This window comes from Haliotis asinina, chromosome 2, assembly GCF_037392515.1.
Source record: "Haliotis asinina isolate JCU_RB_2024 chromosome 2, JCU_Hal_asi_v2, whole genome shotgun sequence".
Lineage (NCBI taxonomy): Eukaryota > Metazoa > Mollusca > Gastropoda > Lepetellida > Haliotidae > Haliotis > Haliotis asinina.
Genome location: NC_090281.1, coordinates 38,359,401 through 38,383,423, shown reverse-complemented (window position 1 = coordinate 38,383,423; position 24,023 = coordinate 38,359,401). Strand labels below are relative to the sequence as shown.

General features: G+C 39.6%; 1 protein-coding gene across 1 annotated transcript in view; it reads right to left on the bottom strand.

Annotated features, from left to right (window-relative positions):
* Positions 1-9,529: 9,529 nt before the first annotated feature.
* LOC137271796 (uncharacterized) overlaps positions 9,530-24,023 on the bottom strand; it is a 168,358-nt gene continuing 153,864 nt past the window's right edge. The window contains exon 5 of the mRNA XM_067804196.1: positions 9,530-10,089. Coding sequence (XP_067660297.1) covers positions 9,530-10,089 — 560 coding nt within the window. The remainder of the gene's footprint in view (positions 10,090-24,023) is intronic.

Genomic DNA, 24,023 nt, shown 5'->3' with positions numbered 1-24,023 from the left:
TACATGCCGGTTGGGGGTGACACACACCAGTCTGCAAGGTGTCACAGTGACAATGGAAGACACTATATCTCTAACCAAGATTTGGGGCTGTATCCGGCCATAGATGATGAAGAAAATATTAAAGGAAGTGCAGACGGATTTCGTCTGAAACAGATATACGAAATAAAACACCAACTAGAACAAGAACGTGATATGCGGGCATCACTGCATAAAAAATACAAGAGATCTTTAAACTACATAGATGGTGTTGATACCACTCTAATGGCAGCTAGCATGGGATAAGAAGCAGTAAGAGTTGGATTGTTGACAACAGTCGTAGCCGCACCGGTGGTGTTAGGACTTGAAATAGCGGCTATAGTGTCAGGAACATTGGGTCGGTGTTTAAATTTACATCCCGCAATTTGAACCGTAAAGCAAAGAAACACGATACAGTTAGAATGCTGTATCAAAGTTAAACACAATAGAAGATCACGTTTCCACTGCGCGCAATGATAACAAAATCTCAGAAGAGGAGTTTCGTTTGATCATAAGCGAACTAGAAAAATACAACAAAATGAACAACGAGATTAGATCGAAGGTTCTTAAAAATTCTATAAGCGAGGACGAGAAAAAAGTACATAAAACAGGGGATTCAGCAAGCTCAACAGGCATTTATCGTGAAAACCGACGGCATAATAGAATCACATTAAACTGCTTCGCTGAAATCAAAAGAAGGGGGGAGGTCCCAACACCACTTAGCCGACTGGAAGCCACAGCGCCGCCACCTGCGTATTCACTCTATTAGAAATTTTTTACTACTACTTGTTCATCCTATTAGAGATGTGTTTACACCTATGTATAAAGATGGAATTGTGTCAACCTATAAAGGAATTGTTGTGAGCTAAAAGCATGTATTTGATTGAACTCAGGGTTCTGATTGTTGACATGTTTAATAAAGAAATAGCTTTCGGTTTTCATTTTCAATTGACTATTACTTTTCATGAAGATGTATTAGAAGAGAATTTTATGGGTTCGTTAACTGAAATTATAAATAATTTAGACCTCTTCCTCGAAACAATAATTCTAAAATACAAGCGTAAGTCCATAATCCATATGGCCTGTCTATATAAAGTAAATAATAATGACTCCCGTGTGGACCCGGGACAGAATGTGTCCACAGCACCCCATTGCTTGTCGTAAGAGGCGACTAAATTGGGCAACCTGTTTGCCATGGGTTGTGCCCCGTGTCGGTGGAGGACGGGATCCTGGTGGTTGAGGGCAGATGGGCTTTTAACTGCGTTTCATTTGCCCAACACACCACTTCGGCCCTTACTTCACCTAGACGGGTGGTTGAATGGGCCCGATTCAACCAATCGGCAGGTCATGCCAAGCCCTGTGCATGGATTATATACAACAGCACAGATTTTTTATTTGGAATTGTTGAACTTATGGTCTTGGCACCCTTATTCTTGGAACAATATTTGACTTGACTTGGATATGTTTATTGTGAACTTTGCCTAGAGTCCTATGCCAGAAGGCGGTGGCTCATGGGCCAATCTGGTAGAATCATTAATCTCTTAATTTTTCTGCTGGAGTATATCACCTGGGTAATCCTTGGTGCTGCAAGCTGGAGATCCGCTTTAGCATTGTCCTTGTGATACTCCGTGGTGGGTGGGGAGCTCGGGTGATGAACAAATATGTCTTAAACATGGAATACCAAACACCCCCCCCAAAAAAACAAAACGTCCACTCGATGATGTTGGAGAACAGCGACAAGGTGCTTCTACTGATCATTGGGCACGATTTTTGATAATGGAAACTCCGGATAAGACTCCCTTAAAACTTAATCCTTTTGCGGTTTCTAAAGGTATCAACGGAATAGCTGGAGAGGTACAAAACATCATACACTTGTGTTCAGGATCCATTCTAATTGAATGTAGCAGAAAACAGCAGGCTATCAACCTTTTATCTACGGATATGTTCGTTGGAGTTCCTGTGATAGTCTCTGCCCATAGAACACTAAATACCAGCAAGGGTATCATCAGAGACAGGGATCGACTGTTGGCTGCTATGTCTGAGTTAGACATTGCTTCTGAAATGAAAGATCAGGGAGTAATATTTGTCAAGCGTTTTACTACCCGCAGAAACAATGACACCATTCAGACAAATGCCTACCTCTTTGCTTTCTCTTCACCGAATCCTTCAAAGTCAGTCAAGGTTGGTTACAGCAATATGTCCGTTGACATCTATATCCCAAATCCTTTGAGATGTTTTAGATGTCAAAAATATGGACACGGTGTTTACAACTGTACAAAACCAATAACATGTGGCCACTGCAGTGAAACTAGCCATGTTACAGAAGACTGTACTAGTAACATAAAGAAGTGCACAAACTGTACAGGAAATCATTCTCCTTTTCAAAAGACTGCCCAATTTGGAAAAAAACAAATGGAAATTACTAAAATCAAATTTACCCAAAATATTAGCTTTGTAGATGCCAAAAAAAATCGTTGAATCAACAGCACCAAGTGGTTCATATGCATCAGTTGCCAGGACATCTTCGGACACAAACCCACAGGTAAACACCTTATCAGTACCCACCTCCTCAATACATTGTCAGACCGACTTGACATGGGTTAAAACCAACACACCTCAGCCACTCACACCTGAACAGTCTACTCAGACTGAGAACTCTGGAAATAACGTGGTTATCCAGCCAGACATTCCATCACAGTCTTCTAATCAAGATTCTTCATCCGGGGAACATTCATTATCTCAGTCCAACCAACAAACTCGAACTAAAGTCAATTCTAAAAACACTGTTCAAAGTATTCATAAACCAAGAACAGAATCATTGAAAAAAAGTGGCAGACCTCAAAAGAGTTCAGAAAATCCAATCAAGATATATAACAAATACGGTTCACTAGAGGACATGGAAGTGTCCGAAAACTCCTGTCCCAGGACATATAGCTTGTCGCCCTCGAAGAAAGTGAGGGGCAGATCCCCTATCATTCCACCTAAAAGATAAGTCAACCTGCTACTATCGTACAGTGGAATTGTAGAGGTCTTAGGACTAATTTTAATGAATTGCAGCTATTAGTCCAGGATCTAACACCATCGGTATTTTGTGTACAAGAAACGTATCTGAAACAGACGGACATTTTTACTTTGCGCCAGTTTACAGCCTATCATTGTTTTTCCCCTCTAGGTGACAGGGCCACTGGTGGATCTTCTATACTTGTATGGAGGGATGTTATTCACAGTCCCGTTCTACTAACAACTTCGCTCCAAGCTGTGGCAGTACGACTTACTCTCGGTGTTGCATTTACATTAGGCTCTCTCTATATTCCACCTTCATCTGCACTTCAACAGACTGATCTTCAATCACTCTATGATGAACTCCCGAAGCCATGTGTTATTATGGGTGATCTCAATGGTCACAACCCACTTTGGGGCAGCACTAACACTAGCACTAAAGGCAAAATACTTGAAGATTTTATTTCCAGTAATGATCTGTGCATATTTAATAATGACTCAAGTACATATCTGCATCCTGCAAGTGGTACTTATTCTTCTCTGGATCTGTCTCTAGCAGATTCTATTTTACTGAATGAATTTCATTGGTCTGTTCATAATGACCTTTGTGGAAGTGATCACTTCCCGACTATTCTCTCAGAACTAACTCCATCTGCTTCTCCATCACATACAAGATGGAACTTTTCGAAGGCTGACTGGCCTTTATTCCAAACTATTTGTAAATCGAAACTGCGACCTGGCTGTTTCAGTGATATAACCGATCCCATTCAAACCTTTGCTGACATTTTAAATGAAATAGCTGATGAGTGTATACCTAAGTCCTCTACGACTCCACATGTACGAAAGCCATGGTTTAATACAGATTGTAGACAAGCTAGAAAAGCGAGAAAAAAGGCGGAACATTATTTCCATCGTCACCCAACTGTCCACAACTTGAATAAATATAAGTGAGTGAGTGAGTTTAGTTTTACGCCGCACTCAGCAGTATTCAGGTTTATGGCGGCGGTCTGTAAATAATCGAGTCTGGACCAGACAATCCAGTGATCAACAACATGAGCATCGATCTGCGCACTTGGGAACCGATGACATGTGTCAACCAAGTCAGCGAGGCTGACCACCCGATCCCGTTAGTCGCCTCTTACGACAAGCATAGTCACCTTTTATGGCAAGCATGGGTTGCTGAAGGCCTATTCTACCCCGGGACCTTCACGGGTCTGAATAAATATAAAATACTCAATGCGAAGGCACGTCGCACCTTCAAACAAAATAAAAGGCAATCTTGGAGGAACTATGTGTCCAAACTTAATTCACGTATACCAATATCAAAGGTATGGAACATGGTTCAAAGAATTAAAGGTAAAGGTTCAAAAACTGCTGTTCACCATCTTAAAGATGGGGATAATTTAATTACTGGCACATCTGAAATTGCAAATAAAATTGGCGAAACTCTTGCCAAGAATTCATCGTCGGCGAATTATGTCCCTAAGTTTCAGAGATATCAGAAACAACAGGAAAAGATAAAGCTTAATTTCGATTCACACAACGGCGAAGGTAACAATGAAGTGTTTTCTTTACATGAGCTCCATACGGCTCTTGAGCAAGCTCATGACACTGCAACAGGTGATGATAATATACATTACCAGCTACTAAAACACTTACCTGAATCATTTTTGATGACACTTTTGGATCTATTTGACCAAATATGGACGTCTGGAAAATTTCCTCCTTCATGGAGAAATGCCATTGTAGTTCCAATACCAAAACCTGGTAAGGATCATACAGATCCGTCGAATTATGGACCAATATCGTTAACTAGCTGTGTTTGCAAAACCATGGAACGTATGGTGAATAATAGACTAGTTTGGTATCTTGAAACCAATAACCTTCTCACAAATATTCAATGTGGTTTCAGAAAAAATCATAGTACCATTGATCATCTGGTACGTTTAGAATCCTTCGTTAAAAATGCTATAGTCAACAAACAACATGCTGTATCAATTTTCTTTGATCTTGAAAAGGCTTATGATACCACCTGGAAGCATGGCATTTTGAAGGATCTGCATGATTTTGGTTTGAGAGGCCGTTTGCCTCTTTTCATATCACAATTTTTAAGAGACAGGCAATTTCAAGTCCGTGTGGGTTCAACCCTGTCTGATCATTATAATCAGGACCAGGGTGTTCCCCAGGGCAGTATTTTGTCAGTGACCTTATTTAGCATTAAGATCAATAGTTTATCCAAGGTTTTAAATGATTCAGTTGATGGATCGCTTTTTGTGGATGATTTTAATATTTCCTGTTGTGGTAAAAATATGCATACTATTGAACGGCAATTACAGTTGTGTTTAAATAAAATAAATAAATGGTGTCTTGAAAACGGTTTCAAATTTTCAAAGTCGAAAACTAACTGTATACACTTTTGTAGGAAATATAAATCGCATAAAGACCCTGAACTATATTTAAGTGGCACTCCCATTAAAGTTGTAAAGGAGGCCAAGTTCTTGGGCCTATTTTTGATTCCCATTTAACCTTTTTGCAGCATATTAAATCCCTAAAAGCCAAATGCCTGAAAGCACTCGATCTGTTGAAAGTTGTTTCCAACTCAAAGTGGGGAGAGGATCAGGCTACCCTGCTACAACTATATCGATCACTGGTCCGTTCAAAACTTGATTATGGCTCCATCGTATATGGTGGAGCCTGCAAAAGCAACCTGAAACTATTAGATTCTGTCCACCATTAAGGTCTAAGACTTTGTCTTGGGGCTCTCCGAACTTTACCTATTGACAGTCTTTACGTTTAGGCCGATGAACCATCTCTTACACAACGTCGTATAAAATTATCCTTACAATACATGACTAAATTATATTCTTATATTCTTATGAATCTAACCCTGCATATACCTGTGTGTTCAATCCACTTTATGAGGATTTGTACGACAAGAAGTCTTCTCTTGTTCCACCTCTAGGGCTGGAAAACATAGCTCCCTCCCGTCTTCTTTCTTCTCCTCCTTGGCAATTGGTTAGGCCACAAGTTGACCTAACATTGACTTCATTTAAAAAATCAGAAACTAATGAACTACAATATAAACAAGAATATAATCAATTAAAAACTAAATATAGCAATTACAAGCCCTTATTTACAGATGGGTCCAAGGACGGTGGTGCAGTGGCTTGTGCCACTGTCATTGGATCCAGAACAATATCTTCTAGACTACCAGATAACAGCTCTATTTTTACAGCTGAAGCAAACGCCATACTAACGGCTCTTAAATATATTCAAAGGCACCCTAAACGTAAACAATATATAATCTATTCCGACTCTCTTTCTTGCCTTCAGGCTATTAAAAATTTGTCGTGCAAACATCCACTTTTAATTAAAATTATTGAAATGTATAATGATCTTGCAACTGGCCAATAGGACATCGTCTTTTGTTGGTTACCTAGCCACGTAGGTATTTCAGGGAATACACTGGCTGACATTGCTGCTAAGGCAGCACTCAACAAATGTGTGACTCCACTTCTTATTCCATTCCATACAGTGATTATAAAACTGCAATTAGCCAACTACCTAAACACCTACATAAGACCTGAATACGACACTGAACCGATAATCGAATATGTTACTCTAAAAATAGACCTTTATTGGTATCACTGTAGTCGGTGTGCTCTGCTACCAGCAGGTGTGAATGATTTTAACAATAATGTATGTCACCGTTGCCATAGAGCTACCCTGCTGTGACCCACTTTAAGTGTATTCTAATACTGTAAATCATGAAATTAATGCGTCATGAATTTAATGTGAGTGCAAAGATCTTGTCTAAAATGCGTCATGAAATTAATGCGAGCTCAGGAAGCTGTTTTGATCAGAAAATACGACACCCTGATTCTTTGATGTTCATTTTTTTCATTTCTTATTACCACACACAAGTGACCTGAATTGAACTTGTTAAGCATTGAATGGAATGGAGCTGACGATGTCTTGATTATGCTGCCATGTTTGATCATGTGCTTGCTTGCTACTACTTGCCTTATGACAATTAAAAATGTAATCCGACTTGAAAGACTTCTGTTGAAAGGATTTGCTCAAAATAATTTGAGGTGACACATGTTAACACATAAAAAACCTTGGTAATTGTGCAATGTCACAACGGCAAAATCATGCTGAAGTTCGTTACCATGACCAAGTGCCAGCCTGTTGGCCTTCCAGACCCTGCGACAGCTGAGACACCTGAAAAAGCCTCACGAATGGAGATATCTGAGTACAACCCCGATGCTATTACATCTTGCAGAGGTGTGAAGAGGAAAAGAATCAACAACCACTATTCACCGGAGACAAGAGCCAAGATTGCCAAGTATGCAGTGCAGACCAACACACGTGCAGCGAAGCACTCTGGTAAGGTGTTAGACGTTAGTTTAGGGGAAAGTGCTGTTTGTGTTATGAAGAAAGCATACATTGTTGCAAAGAGTAAAGTGAAGCCTGATGAAGACACCACCAAACTCGACCATAAGTCACGTGGCCGTTCATTACTGCTAGGGGAGTTGGACAGACTTGTATATGAACACGTGAAGGAGATCAGAGCGGCGGGTGGAATTGTCAATCGAAACATCATTTTGGCTACTGCTAGGGGCATAGTGTTACATGAGAACCGTACTTTGCTTGAAGAAAATGGAGGTCCCATTATGCTAGACTGATCGTGGTCGAATTCATTCCTAAATTGCTACAAGTTTGTGAAAAGGAAGGCCACTAAAGCAGCCAGGAAACTCCCAGCTGATTTTGACGAAAAGAAGGAAGAGTTCATCAAAGCGGTAGGGGAGACAGTCAAGTCAAGTTCATCAAAGCGGTAGGGGAGACAGTCAAGTCTAAGTCGATTCCAGCCGACCTTGTCATAAACTTTGACCAGACCGGTGTTTTTGATTTTTGATGTCTTCGCAGCCCACAGGTGTGAAAATGTCCTGGATCGATTGAAAAAAACAACATTTTGAAGTATGATTTGTGCCCGCAGGATGCACAGGAGAGTTACAGCCCATGGATTTGTCGGTGAATGGTGAATTCAAGGTGGCCAAGAAGAACTAATTTATTAATTGGTACGCCAACAAAGTGTCAGACAATTTGACAGGTTCCAAAAAGGACACACATGTGGATTTATGAATAAGTGTGATGAAGCCTCTGCATGCCAAATGGATGGAGGCCGCAATTGCAAAGGTGAGCAAAGATTACGATACGATCCTGCGTGGCTGGAGAATGTCCGGTCTGGCTGATGTGCTTCAATGACTTTGAACAATTGACAGTGATTATTGTTACCAGTGATAACTGACTTGTGATACCTGTAATGAGGAAGTGACCTGTATTGAACGGTGTAGTGTGTAGTGTCAACACTTCTGCTTAGTGACAAAATTTGCCGATGAATAAGTAGTGTCAATGAAATGAGTGCTCGATTGTCAATTAATGTTATACAAGATGACTACATTGTTGTTTCATTCTGTATTGATTGTATTGAAGACAATAAAACATAATAAAGACAAGAAGAGATATCCGTTTTCTGACGTTTATTCAAAAGTACACCCCCAGGCTGAAATGCGTCATTTTAATAATGCAACACATGTACAGACGCATTTTTCGCATTAATTTCATGATTTACAGTAATAGACCACTGCCGCCTCTACACTGACATAGTGAGGAGGGAGACGGATCGTGTCAATTTGGGTTAAGTTTTTTGGGAAAGGGTCTCGATCTTTGTTATCAATATTAATTAGCAGTTTAATAATGGTGCTCTCATGCCACCATTAATTATACTACTAGTTCATGACCCTCGTGAAATAATTTTGGTTTGTCATGAGCTTTAGCTCAAACCAAAATTATTTCATGAGGGACATAAACTTAATATGAAAGGGGAACGAGTTTTGTATCCTATTTATTATCCACGTTCTAAAAAATGAAAATATCATTAAAATAATGCAATATTTTGCTTTCCTATATAGAACCATGTAACACGGATTAATACATCATATTGGTGATTGGAACCGCTTCACTCCAGGAAAACGTACACTGCGTAGAGGCAATGTATTTCCTATACAGCGCTTTATCACAAGAAAATAAATTAAAACAAAATCAAGTCAGAATCAAAATTTAATTCTTTTCAGTTGGGGATTTGTTTTAAAAAAAAGCAATAATGTGATTCAGGAAAACACTTGTGATGTGATAACTAACTATCAGTAAGTTACTTCACACAGTTTCAAATGTTTATAAGGAACGTGAAATTACATATTGAGATATTTTTTCACCATATGATCTTTCATCAAATGAAAAATGGTTGTTTGTGTTTGTTTCGATGAACAAGAACTAAACATATTTTTCTGAATGTTTTATGAGAATAAAAAATTCATGACTCAATGACTACATGACCGTCCATCTGCTCATATAGTGACAATGCAAACCATCAGTTGTTCATCACTGTTCACTCAGAGCTAGTTATGTGTGTACATGTATCTATAGAGAAAATTCTTTGTTGGTGAACTCTTCACCACTCCCCCTTGTGTTGGAGTTCCTCAATATAATTGAGGTATATCTGAGCCTTTAGGAAATTAACCCCTGGTCCATAGTGTGTTCCATCTACGCTACGCACGCCTTTCGTGATGTTGACAGTATCAAACATGGGTACCTTCAGAGGGGCTAATATCTGCTTCATGTACTGGTTAAAGTGTGCAACATAAGCATTGTTAACCGTTGGGACAAGTGCATGACGCCACAGACCAAGGTAATGAAAACCCGCCCACACCAGCTTTGGCCAATTTGAATCGGATGATATCAAACTAAACATGTTTGTCAGAGTCAAGGCAAATTTGGTGGTCTCCTCTAAGTCGAAGTGTTGCCAGACCCCACAGCCGAATAGAATGATAGATCGGTTCACTCTTGCAAGGGGCGAGGCTACCTTCAGCATGGACTGAATGTCTGGACTGTGGGCAGCATGGTGGAACTTGAGCTTCACTGAGCCCCCACAAACATACGGGTTGTAGTCCAGGTACTCCCGACAGTTCTTGGTGGGAAACACATACATCCCACGGCAGGACTCCTTCACAGCTGCAACAGAGTCAGAAATAGTGTGACACACAACTATTTACCAGTGAATTAAGTCTGAGACTATGCTCATGTGGCTAATGTTATGAAGTGTACACCCTGATGTGCTCATAATGACCCTGAAGCAGTGCTGACAACAAATTACAATAGGTGCTTATATTTGCTAATATTTTAAGCTGTTACTGTGGTGTTCTATAATTACTTAAACTAACACTTGTTATACTGAGCCACACAAATGAAAGTTGTATGCATAATCATAGAAATAGATGTGTGTTATGCTTGCTATCATCCAGGATGGAATACAGACGTGTATTGTGACATCGTGTTATTGGGAAAATTGTGCATGGCATTCCACAACCCCAAAAGCTCAACTTCATACTGGTGAAAGGGTTGAAAACAAACAAATAACAATCTAGAGCGGCCATCACGACGTCTTCTCCTGGACAGGGGACACTGTTGAAACACTCTAACCGGAAATGGTTTACGAGTGTTTACCCAAGGTCTTGCTGGATGATTCATGAGGAACAGGAGGGAACTACAGTATGGACTGGAGCCTTGTTATGTTTGACATACAAGTTCAAGACTGCAAGTGAAGCAAAAGTAAAAAATATGTTACTGTAGGAAAAAGGATTCACCTAGCCAACAACCAATACTGAGAGGGACCGTTGTCACAAACATCTCCCAAATCATTACGTCTGTCCTCCTAACGGTCAGCCCAGGAACACAAGACTGTAGTGCTGTTTTTGCGCCATCTCTGTTAGGTTCACACTTTATTCTGAAAGTCTCAAAATAGGGTCTTACTCTGACAAGTTCACGTATCTATCTGATCCTCTGGGGCAGTCACACGTTCCCTCTTCAACAATTTTCCCACGCGAGGCACGTGGCTTCCGTCAGATTCCAACAAGTGCAGTGTAACGTGTGACACGTCACTGAAGACAATCCTATCCCACTGCCCCTGCCTCAATAATTACTCCAAAATTTTCAAGTTCCTCAGTTTGAGGAGTACAGGCTTTACCCGTTTGTAATGAGGCATCAGCGCCATCTGCCATAAGAAAACCATCAATATCCTCCACGCCCCTGCCATCATGTCCAATACGCAGTAGATAACACGTTAAACCAAGATCGTATACATTGTTTGTTTCTTGACGACAAGAGTTTAAAACTTGTCATCTGTATCATCATTTCCAAGCGAGGCACCTTCTCGTGGTGGGTGCTGGGTAATGCCAAGAGCTCACCGACACCCCCGTTGTGGACCCGGGGGGATATTTGGTCCACCAACCCCTTTGCCGTGGGTTGCGGCCCTGTGTCGGCGGAGGAGGGGATCCTGGTGGTTGAGGGCAATAGGGACCTGTAACTGTGTTCCTGTTGCTCAATATACCGCTTTGGCCATGACTTCGACTAGACGGGTGGTCGAATGGGCCCGGTTCGACCAATCAGCTGGTCACGCCAAGCCCTGTGCATGGACTGTGTATGTGTCATTGCACAAATATTATTTTGAATTGTTCGAATTTTCTTGGCACTACTATTGATCTCTAACTTTTTGGATTGTGAAATATGATAATATGAATTTTGCCTAGAGTCTTATGCCCAAAGGCGGTGGCTCATGGGCCAATCTGGTAGATCAATTATTTATAGTTCTTCTGCTGGGGTGTGTTGTCTGAGTGTCCTTGGTGCTGCAAGTCGGAGGCCCACTTGTTTTTAGCATTGTCCTTGTGATACTCCATGGTGGGTGGGGAGCTCGGATGATGAACCATATTAAAGTAACTATGGCTTACACAACCGCCATTAAAAGAAACAAGCGTCAACTTGACAATGATGATGATGAACTACGACCGTCTATTCCGTCCGTTGAATACTGGCCACGATTTCTAGTGATCGAGACTCTTTCAAATTAAACCCATTTGCGGTATCTAAAGGTATACATGGCATAGCAGGTGAGGTACGAAATATCAGACGACTGCGTTCAGGTTCCCTACTTGTAGAATGTAGCAGGAAACAGCAATCAAACAACCTGTTGTCAACTGAGCTCTTTGTTGGAGTCCAGGTTTCAGTAACTCCACACAAGACTCTAAACACGAGCAAAGGCATTGTTAGAGACCGAGATCAATTGTTTGCAGATATGACTGAGTTTGACATTGTATCAGAAATGAAAGATCAAGCGGTGACTTTTGTTAAAGATTTACAACTCGGATAAACTAAGAAACAAAACCTACTAACACATATCTCTTCCACTTCTCTTCTCCAAGTATTCCAAAATCAGTAAGAGCAGGACATTGTAATATCAGTGTTGACACTTACATCCCCAACCCGCTTAGGTGTTTTACGTGTCAGAAATATGGACATGGTGTAAATATTTGCACATTGTCTGTTGTGTGTGCTCACTGTGGTGAGGAAACACACACAACAGAAGATTGTGACAGTGACTATAAAAAATGCACCAACTGCTCAGGCGATCATTCGTCATTTTCTAAACAGTGTCCAATTTGGAAAGAGCAAATGGAGATAAACAGAATAAAGTTTACTCAAAATATCTCCTTTTCCGAAGCAAAAAAATGGTAAAGAGATCTGAACTTCCAGAAAGTTATGCTACAGTAGCAAAAACATCATCTGAGTCAAGCTCAAAAAGAACAAAATCATCCACAGGTTGCCAAACTACCTTGACTTGGGTAAATTGCGATTCTCCACAGTTTTTGTACCCTGCTATATCATCTCAGACTGAGGAATCACTTCCAAGTACCTCAAAGTCGTCTCCTGATCACAAACCATCATCATCTCAGTCACTCTCGAAGTCTAAATCGACAGCTGACAGTCAGCAAACTGTTAAAAGTAAATCTATGCCAAAGCCTGATGCTTCAAAACAACAAAGTGGCAGAGCTCCTAAAGGGTCACAAAATAGAATTCAATTGTTCAACAAATATGGGTCTCTTGAAGACATGGACGTTTCTGAAAACGTCCATTCTAGGGCACATAGCTTGTCGCCCTCCAAAAGAGTGCGGGGTAGATCCCCAATAAATCCCCTCAAAAGATAGTTTATTGCAATAATATTGTACAGTGGAATTGCAGAGGACTGAGGACTAATTTACATGAAGTACAGCTATTAGTCCAAGATTTTACACCTTCAGCGATTTGTCTCCAAGAGACATATTTAAAACAAACAGATACATTTGACCTTCGTCATTTTAATGCATACCATTGTTTTTCACCTCCGTGTGATAGGGCCACTGGCGGATCATCCATTCTAGTCAGACAAAACGTTATTCAAAGCCCTGTTCCACGTAATACTAATATGCAGGCTGTTGCAGTGAGAATTACTTTACATGTAGCGTTTACGCTATGCTCTCTTTATATTTCGCCGTCTTCAACGTTTGCCAAAACTGATCTTCAGGCTCTGTATGACCAACTCCCGAAGCCCTGTATTATAATGGGAGATTTAAATGGACACAACCCACTCTGGGGTGGTGTAAATACAAACACTAAAGGTAAGTTGTTGGAGGACTTTTGTTCTGACAATGATTTGTGTATTTATAATGATGGTTCCAACACATATTTACACCCTGGTACAGGGACCTATTCTGCTCTTGACTTGTCAATTACAAATTCAGAACTATTAAATGAATTCGAATGGTCAGTCCACGATGACCTCTGTGGAAGTGACCATTTTCCTACTGTATTAAAAGCTGTAACTCCATCCGATGTTCCTCCAGCAACAAGACGGAATTTTAAAAAGGCTAATTGGGCTTTATATGAAACACTGTGTGCTGAAAAACTTAAACCTGAACGTTTTATTGACGTTTCTGATGCGATTAAATGCTTTTCTGAGGAACTGAATTCCATAGCTGATGAGTGTATACCAAAGTCCTCTGTAGTTCCACACATAAGAAAACCATGGTTCAACGATGAGTGCAAACAAGCTAGGAAGGCAAGGAAAAAAGCAGAACATTATTTCCGTCGCCATCCTATGGTGCATAATTTAAATTAATTTAAGATGTTAAATGCTAAAGCACGGCGTACTTTTAAACAGAACAAACGCCAAACTTGGAAAAATCATGTATCCAAAATAAATTCTCGGACACCTATGTCCAAGGTATGGAACATGGTCCAGAAAATCAAAGGTAAATGTACTAAATCTACTGTCCATCATCTTAAACATGGAGATTAATTGCTTACTGATAAATCAGATATTGCTAATAAACTGGGTGAAACCATTGCTAAACACTCTTCCTCTTCAAATTATGTACCAAAATTCCAGCAATATCAAAAACAACAAGAAAAGAAAACTATTAATTTCAAGTCTGATAATGGGGAAGACTATAATGAAACGTTTTCTAGTAATGAACTCCATACTGCACTTGATCAACCTCATGATACTGCTCCAGGAGCTGATAGCATACATTATCAACTCCTCAAACATTTACCAGAATCCTGTCTGGAAACTCTCCTAAATATTTTTGATGGTATTTGGACATCGGGTAACTTTCCTCCTTCATGGCGTGACGCCATAGTAGTACCAATACCTAAACCTGGACGTGATCATACGGATCCATCCAATTATCGTCCGATTTCATTAACTAGCTGTGTTTGCAAGACCATGGAACGCATGATAAATAATCGACTTGTTTGGTACTTGGAAACAAATACTCTTGTCACATATATACAGTGTGGTTTCCGGAAAAACAGAAGTACTGTCGATCACTTAGTGCGACTGGAATCATTTGCTAAAAACGCGCTAATTAATAAACAACATGCTGTGTCTATCTTTTTTTATCTTGAAAAAGCATATGACACAACCTGGAAATATGGTATTTTAAGAGATTTACATGACTTTGGTTTGCGAGGTCGTTTACCTCAATTTATAGCCAACTTTTTAAATGATAGACAGTTTCAAGTTCGAGTGGGTTCTACCCTGTCTGATCATTACAATCAGGATCAGGGTGTTCCACAAGGCAGTATTTTGTCTGTTACACTTTTTAGCATAAAGATAAATAGTTTATCCAAAGTTTTGAACGATTCAATTGATGGATCGTTATTTGTGGATGATTTTAAAATTTCTTCTCGTGGGAGTGTGAGTGAGTTAATATTTAACGTCACATCGGCAATATTGCAGCCATAGCGTGACGAGAATGATTAATTATAAAAATACAAATGAATTGATAGCACATACAGTGTAAAACCCTGTCAACGAAGGACAGTAAAACTAACTAGAAGATCACAGAGTAGAAGGTAAAACTAGTGAATAGACCTAAAACAACGTATCTATAGAGGACAGTACAATATAAAATGAGCTATAGGTTGCCAACAACTGAAGGTAGATCACCATACTAAGGACCATGGGGTCTTACAGTACATTTGCTTCCTGCATGGACCCTAGTTGGATTTACATCATCCCTTCAGCTGTTAGCAATTTAGACAAATCTAGCCATAAAGTAAAAACACACTTATTCTACGATTAAAAAGCTGGAAAACTGAAATTTACTTCAAATGTTTTTGGACTTACGTACCCTCTCAGGAGGACAATTATTTTACGGTACTTCAACCCCCTTTGAGGGTACAGCCACTAACGATTTGAGTTACTATTTTAATCTTCCAATTGTAAAATATTTATCTATTTACAGTTCATTTAACAAATCTAATTCCTTTAAAAATGCAATAATTAAATGAGGACTAATATTGCTAAAAAGATCCTGCACAGATTGTGAATTAAAATACTGATCCCTTGTGATGGAATACTCAACACAGTCAAGCAAGATATGCTTGACTGTGATTCTTTCATCACAAGGGATGCAGAACGGAGGATCCTCACCTTTCAAAAGGTATTCATGAGTATATCTCGTATGGCCAATACGACATCGCCGTAAAATGACCTCCTCAAATCTGGACTGACAACCCAAGTGGGTATAACCAATATAAGGTTTTATTTCATGTAGTGTATTGATACCCACTTGGGTGTCCCACTTCTTCTGCATCAGATCACGGATATACGCTCTAATAGTAGCTTTATAATCAGAGTATGGAATAAGAAATGGAGTCACAGATTTGCTGAGTGCTGCCTTGGCAGCAAGATCAGCCATTGTGTTGCCAGAAATGCCCACATGGCTTGGTAACCAACAAAAGATGATGTCGTATTGGCCAGTAGCAAGATTATTATATAGTTCAATTATTTCTATTACAAATGGATGTTTACATGACAGGTTTTTAATTGCCTGAAGGCAAGAAAGAGAATCGGAGTAGATAATATACTGTTTATGTATAGGATGTCTTTCAATATATTTAAGAGCCGTTAGTATAGCGTTTGCTTCCGCTGTGAAAATAGAACTATTATCCGGTAATCTGAAAGATATTGTTCTGGATCCAATGACAGTGGCACAAGCCACTGCACCACCGTCCTTGGACCCATCTGTAAATAAGGAGTTATAAGTGCTATATTTATGTTTCAATTGATTATATTTTTGTTTATACTGTAATTCATTCGTTTCTGATTTTTTATATGTAGTTAATGTTAGGTCAACTTGTAGCCTAATCAACTGCCAAGGAGGAGAAGAAAAAAGTCGGAAAGGAGCTATATTTTCCAACTCAAGGCCGGAAGCAGCAAGAAATGGCTTAATTCTGAGACCAAGAGGCGGAACAAGAGAAGACTTTTTGTTATACAAATCCTCATACAGAGGATTAAAGACACAATTAAATGCGGGATTAGACTCATTGGAAGCTAATTTTGTGATGCATTGTAAAGACAGTTTTATAGGGCGTTGGTTGAGAGAAGGCTCATCGGCTTCAACATAAAGACTGTCAATAGGAGAGGTTCTAAAAGAACCAAGACAAAGTCTTAGGCCTTGGTGATGGACAGAATCAAGTAGTTTTAGGTTGCTTTGACAGGCTCCACCATATATGATGGAACCATAATCAAGTTTTGACCGCACAAGTGATCTATATAAGTGAAGGAGGGTAGTCTGATCTCCTCCCCATTTTGAATTGGACACAACCTTTAATAAATCGAGAGCCTTTAAGCATTTGGCTTTTAGGGATTTAACATGGGGCACAAAGGTCAAATGTGAATCAAAAATAAGTCCCAAGAACTTAGCCTCCTTGACAACTTTGATAGGGGTGCCACTGAGAAATAGTTCTGGGTCTTTATGGGGTTTATATTTACGGCAGAAGTGTATACAATTGGTTTTTGATTTAGAAAATTTGAAGCCATTTTCGAGACACCATTTATCTATTTTGTTTAAGCACAGCTGCAGTTGCCGTTCAATAGTATGCATTTTTTTACCTCGGCAAGAAATATTAAAATCATCCACAAATAGCAAACCATCTATTGAATCGTTTAAAACTTTACATAGACTGTTGATCTTGATGCTAAAAAGAGTGACAGACAAAATACTGCCTTGTGGAACACCCTGATCCTGATTGTAATGATCAGACAGGGTAGAACCCACGCGGACTTGAAATTGTCTGTTACTTAAAAAGTTGGATATGAATTCAGGCAAACGACCTCGCAAACCGAAATCATGTAAATCTCTTAAAATGCCATATTTCCAGGTTGTGTCATATGCTTTCTCAAGATCAAAAAAGATAGACACAGCGTGTTGTTTATTAATTAGAGTGTTTTTGACAAATGATTCCAAACGCACTAAGTGATCAAGAGTACTTTTGTTTTTACGGAAACCACATTGTATATCTGTTATAAGGTTATTGGTTTCCAAGTACCAAACAAGTCGATTATTAATCATGCGCTCCATGGTCTTGCAAACACAGCTAGTTAATGAAATGGGTCTATAATTACACGGATTGGTATGATCACGTCCAGGTTTAGGTATGGGTACTACTATACCGTCACGCCATGAGGGAGGAAATTTACCTGATGCCCAAATATCATCAAAAATATTTAGGAGAGTTTCTAGGCAGGATTCTGGTAAATGTTTGAGGAGTTGATAATGTATATTATCAGGCCCTGTAGCAGTATCGTAAGCTTGATTAAGAGCAGTATGAAGCTCATGAATAGAAAATAGTTCGTTATAATCTTCCCCGTTATCTGAATGGAAATTAATAGGTTTCTTTTCTTGTTGTCTTTGATACTGTTGGAATTTCGGCATATAGTTAGAAGAGGAAGAATGTTATACAAGCGTTTCACCCAGTTTATTTGCAATATCTGATTTATCAGTAAGTAATTGATCTCCATGTTTAAGATGATGGACACTAGATTTTGTACCCTTACCTTTAATTTTCTGTACCATGTTCCACACTTTAGACATGGGCGTTCGAGAATTTATTTTGGAGACATAATTTTTCCAAGATTGACGTTTATTCATTTTAAAGGTACGCCTCGCTTTAGCATTTAAAATTTTAAATTTATTTAAATTATGGACCGTAGGATGGCGACGGAAATACTGTTCTGCTTTCTTTCATGCCTTCCTAGCTTGTTTGCAGTCATCAGTAAACCATGGTTTACGTATATGTGGATTAGAAGAGGACTTCGGAACACATTCATCAGCTATTTTATGAAGTTCGGTAGAGAAAGAATTTATAGGATCAGGAACATCAAGAAAAACATCAGGTGTTAGTTTACTAGAACAAAGAATTTCATACCAAGCCCAGTTAGCTTTAGCAAAGTTCCATCGTGATGATGGAGAGACATCCGATGGTGTCACAGATTGTAATAAAGTGGGAAAATGATCACTTCCACAGAGGTCATCGTGAACTGACCATTCGAACTCACTTAGCAGATGAGAATCAACAACAGCTAAATCAAGATACGAATACGTTCCAGTTCCTGGATGCAAATATGTAGAAGAACCATCATTGAATATGCATAAGTCATTGTTTAAGAAAAAATCCTCCAAAACTTTACCTTTCGTATTGCTGTCATTGCTACCCCAAAGTGGGTTGTGACCATTTAAATCTCCCATGATTATACAGGGTTTCGGGAGTTGGTCATAAAGTGACTGAAGATCATATTGTTGAAGACAATATGACGGTGGGATGTATAAAGAACATAAAGTGAACACGACATTCAATGTCACACGAACTGCAACAGCCTGGAGAGGGGTACGAAGAGGGACAGGGCTATGAATGACACCCTGCCTCACCAAAACAGAAGATCCCCCAGTTGCTTTATCGCCTGGGGGAGAAAAGTGATGATATGAGTCATATTGTCTTAAATCAATTTTATCTGTGTTTTTGAGGAATGTTTCTTGTAAACAAAGAGCAGAAGGTTTTAAATCTTGGATCAATAGCTGAAGATCAGATAAATTATTCCGAAGACCTCTACAATTCCACTGTAATAAACTGTCAGGGCAGTTCATGGGGGCATAATAGGAGATCGTGAATGAGGAGGGCCTTTATGCTGCAATGCGATGGAGAGACCTCCATATCTAGAGATTCGAAGATATTGTGAACCTCCAGAGGAACAGTCAAGGGTAAAGGCACCTCAATATGTTTGAGGCCCTTTGATTCTTTTTTCTTGAGCTTTTGTTTTTCCTTCTTTGTGAGCAAAGTAGTTCGTTTTATCTCAGGTTCAGGCTGACTTTCAGTTTCTGGTACTGTTTCAGCAGACACAGTCGTTTGTGAGGAAGATGTGGAACGGGAAGGTGTGACTTCAGCATCTATTTCATAAAGAACCGTCTGTACATCAGATATCCAGTTAATTGACGTTTGACATCCTTGATCAACCTTTGTACGTGAGGAAGAAACTACAGCAGAGTAAGACACTGCAGAAGTGGAAGAAGAGGACTCCTTTTCTACAATTTTCTTGGCCTCAGAGAAAGAAACATCTTTAGAATATTTTATGGTGAGAATTTTATTTTGTTGCATGTAGCATGGGCATGATTTTGAGAAGGACATGTGGTCGCCGCTGCAGTTTGCACACTTGATTACATCTGTGCAGTCTGTACCGTCATGTTTCCCACTGCAGCGGGAGCAAACTGGAGAGTTACGGCAAGATTTTGCACCATGTCCAAATTGTTGACATCTGAAACACCGGAGAGGATTTGGGATATATACATCAACTCCTATGTTGAAATACCCGGCTTTAATTGATGAAGGTATTTTTGATAGTGCAAACGTGAAAAGGTAAGTGTTTGTTTTGATAACTCTCTCACCATCTTTCCTAGTGAACCGTCTCACATGCGTAACGCCTTGACTCTGCAGCTCTGCTGTAATCTCATCCTCTGACATGTCTGAGAGGCACTTTGCACGGTCACGGACAATACCTCTACATGAATTTAAAGTTTTGTGTACTGAGACAACAATCTCAGTATTTGCAAAATGATGGGCTTTGAGGAGATTCACAGACTGTTGTCTCCGAGCACATTCCACAAGCAATGAACCAGAGCGGAGACGGGTAACATTCTTTACGTTGCCACATATGCCCTCAATTGACTTCGTGGCCAGTAATCAGTATTGTGTACAGATTCCTCATCCGAAGAAGTAGCAATATCTGCATCAACGTGTCTTCTCTTAGTTTTTGACCGAGAACCAGTTAGTTGTGGGGTAGCCATAATGAAGGAAATATATTCAACAGCCCTGCTCCCCACCCACCATGGAGTGTCAACGCGGACGGTGTTGTAGTGGAAGCCAACTGCAGACACCAGGGTTACAGGGATGCTATACTCCAGCAAAATGGACACGGGTAGCTAGTTTTGCCAAACAAGGTATAAGTCAGGCTGGTTCTGCCCTAGACAGATCCCTGAAGACAAACAGAACCCGGAGGTCTAGATTGCCAGATTGGCCCATGAGCCACCGCCTTCTGGCATAGGACTCTAGGCAAGTTATTACACATATAATTGTGCATGGAAAATCGAAATATCCAAGACCCAGTAACAGAAATGTGCACAAAATAATCACCATGCACAGAGCTTGGCGTGACCAGCCGATTGATAGAACCGGGGCAGTTCTACCACCCGTCTAGGTGAAGTCAGGGCCAAAGTGGTGTGTTGAGCAACAGGAACACGGTTCCAGGTCCCTGTTGCCCTCAACCACCAGGATCCCTTCCTCCACCGACACAGGGCCGCAACCCACGGCAAACGGGTTGGTGGACCAAATATCCCCCCGGGTCCACTACGGGGGTGTCGGCGAGCTCTTGGCGTTACCCAGCACGGGTGCCTCTTCTCGTGGGAAAAATATGCATACCATTGAACGGCAATTGCAGTTGTGTTTAAACAAAATACATAAATGGTGTCTAGAAAACGGCTTTAAATTTTCTAAATCGAAAACTGCATACATTTTTGTCGTAAATACAAACCCCATAAAGACCCTGAACTGTCTCTAGATGGCACTCCCATTAAAGTTGTGAAGGAAGCCAAGTTCTTGGGTCTAATCTTTGATTCACAATTAACGTTTTTACCACATTAAATCACTTAAAACTAAATGCCTCAAAGCACTTGACTTGTTGAAAGTTGTTTCCAACTCAAAGTGGGGAGGGGATCAAGCAACCCTCTTACACCTGTATCGATCACTCATACGTTCGAAACTTGATTATGGCTCCATCGTATATGGTGGAGCCTGCAAAAGCAACCTTAAACTTCTTGATTCTGTCCATCATCAAGGTCAAAGACTTTGTCTCGGGTCTTTCAGAACTTCACCTATTGATAGTCTCTGCGTTGAGGCCGATGAACCATCTCTTACTCAACATCGTATAAAATTGTCTTTACAATACATTACTAAATTATATTCTAATGAATCTATCCCTGCCTATAACTGTGTCTTCAATCCGCTTTATGAGGATTTGTATAACAAAAAGTCTTCTCTTGTTCTACCTCTTGGGCACAGAATTAAACCATTTACTTCTTCTGCCGGTATAGACCTGGAAAGTATATTGCCTTCCCGTCTTCTTTTTTCTCCTCCTTGGCAATTGGTTAGGCCACAAGTTGACCCAACATTAACGACATTTAAAAAATCAGAAACGAATGAATTACAGTATAAACAAGAATATAATCAATTGAAACATAAATATAGTAATTATAAATCCTTATTTACAGATTTGACCAAGGACGACGGCGCAGTTGCTTGTGCTACTGTCATTGGATCCAGAACAATATCTTCTAGATTACCAGACAATAGTTCTATTTTTACAGCTGAAGCTAACGCCATATTAACAGCTCTTAAATATATTCAAAGACACCCGAAACGTAAACAGTATATAATATATTCCGACTCTCTTTCTTGCCTTCAGGCTATTAAAAATATTTCTTGTAAACATCCACTTGTAATAGAAACTATTGAATTGTACAATAATCGTGCTACTGGCCAGTGCGACATCGTCCTTTGTTGGTTACCTAGTCACGTAGGCATTTCTGGTAACACAATGGCCGATCTTGCTGCTAAGGCGGCACTCAACAAATCTGTGACACCACTTCTTATTCCATACTCTGATTATATAGCTACAATAAGATCTTATATCCGTGATCTGATGCAGAAGAAGTGGGACACCCAGGTAGCTACAAATAAATTACATGAAATAAAACCTTATATCGGTTATACTTACTTGGGTTGTCAGTCCAGATTTGAGGAGATCATCATGTGACAATGTCGCATTGGCCATACGAGGTATACTCACGATTATCTATTAAAAGGTGAAGATCCTCCGTTTTGTATCCCTTGTGATGAAAGAATAACTCACGAACTTTGAAAGATCTTTTTAATAATGTTAGCTCTCATTTAATTATTGCATTTTTAAAAGACTTAGATTTGCTAAATGAATTGTAAATAGATAAATATTTTATTCTTGGAAGTTTGAATTAGTAACTTTGAGTGTTAGTGGCTGTATCCTCGAGTTGGGTTAAAGCACTGTAAAATTATTGTCCTCCTGAGAGGGTACGTAAGTCCCAAAGCATTTGAAGTCAAATTTGATATTCCATTTTTTTAGCCGTAGTATTTCTGTCATTTTAATTTGTGGCTAATCTTGCATACAGTCACCAGCAGCTGAGGGAATAGTGTAAATCCAGCTAGGGACCATGCAGGTAGCAGAAGTACTGTAAGTCCCCATGGCCCCTAGTATGGTGATCTGCCTTCAGTTGTTGGTGATCTATATAGCCCGTGTTTTATATTGTATTGTCTGAATTGGGATATTAGTTATTGTGATATTCTAGTTGTTTTACTGTCCTTCGCCGACAGGTTTTTATCATATACATATATTCCTTTTTTAAGAATGCTTTCGTCACGATATGGCTGCAATACTGCCGACGTGACGTTAAATATTAACTCACTCACTCACTGAAGACACCATTTATTAATCCTGTTTAAACACAAGTGCAGCTGCCGTTCAATAGTATGCATATTTCTACCAGGACAGGAAATATTAAAATCATCATAAATAGATAAAGTATTTATTTTTATACTAAAAAGTGTGACAGACAAATACTGCCTTGTGGAACACCCTGATCCTGATTGTAATGATCAAACGGGGTAGATAGAACCCACGCGGACTTGAAATTGCATGTCATTTAAAAAGTGGGTTAGAAACTGAGGCAAACGGCCTCGCAAACCGAAGTCATGTAACTCTTTTAAAATGCCACAATTCCAGGTTGTGTGATATTTTTTTTCAAGATTAAAAAGATAGACACAGCATGTTGTTTATTAATCAGCGCGGTTTTTAAAAATGATTCTAAACGCACTAAGTGATCGACAGCACTTCTGTTTTAAGGAAACCACATTGTATATCTGTTATGAGGTTATTTGTTTCCAAGTACCAAACAAGTGGATTACTTATCGTGCGTTCCATGGTTTTACAAACACAGCTAGTTAATTTGAAGGTTTATTATGATCTCGTCCTGGTTTCGGGATGGGTACAATAATAACTTCGCGCCATGAAGAAGGAAAGTTTCCAGACGTCCAAATATCATAGAAAAATGTTTAAAAGTGTTTCTAAACATGATTCGGGTAAGTGCTTTAGGAGCTGATAATGAATGTTATCAGCCCCTGTAGCAGTATTATGTGCTTGTTCAAGA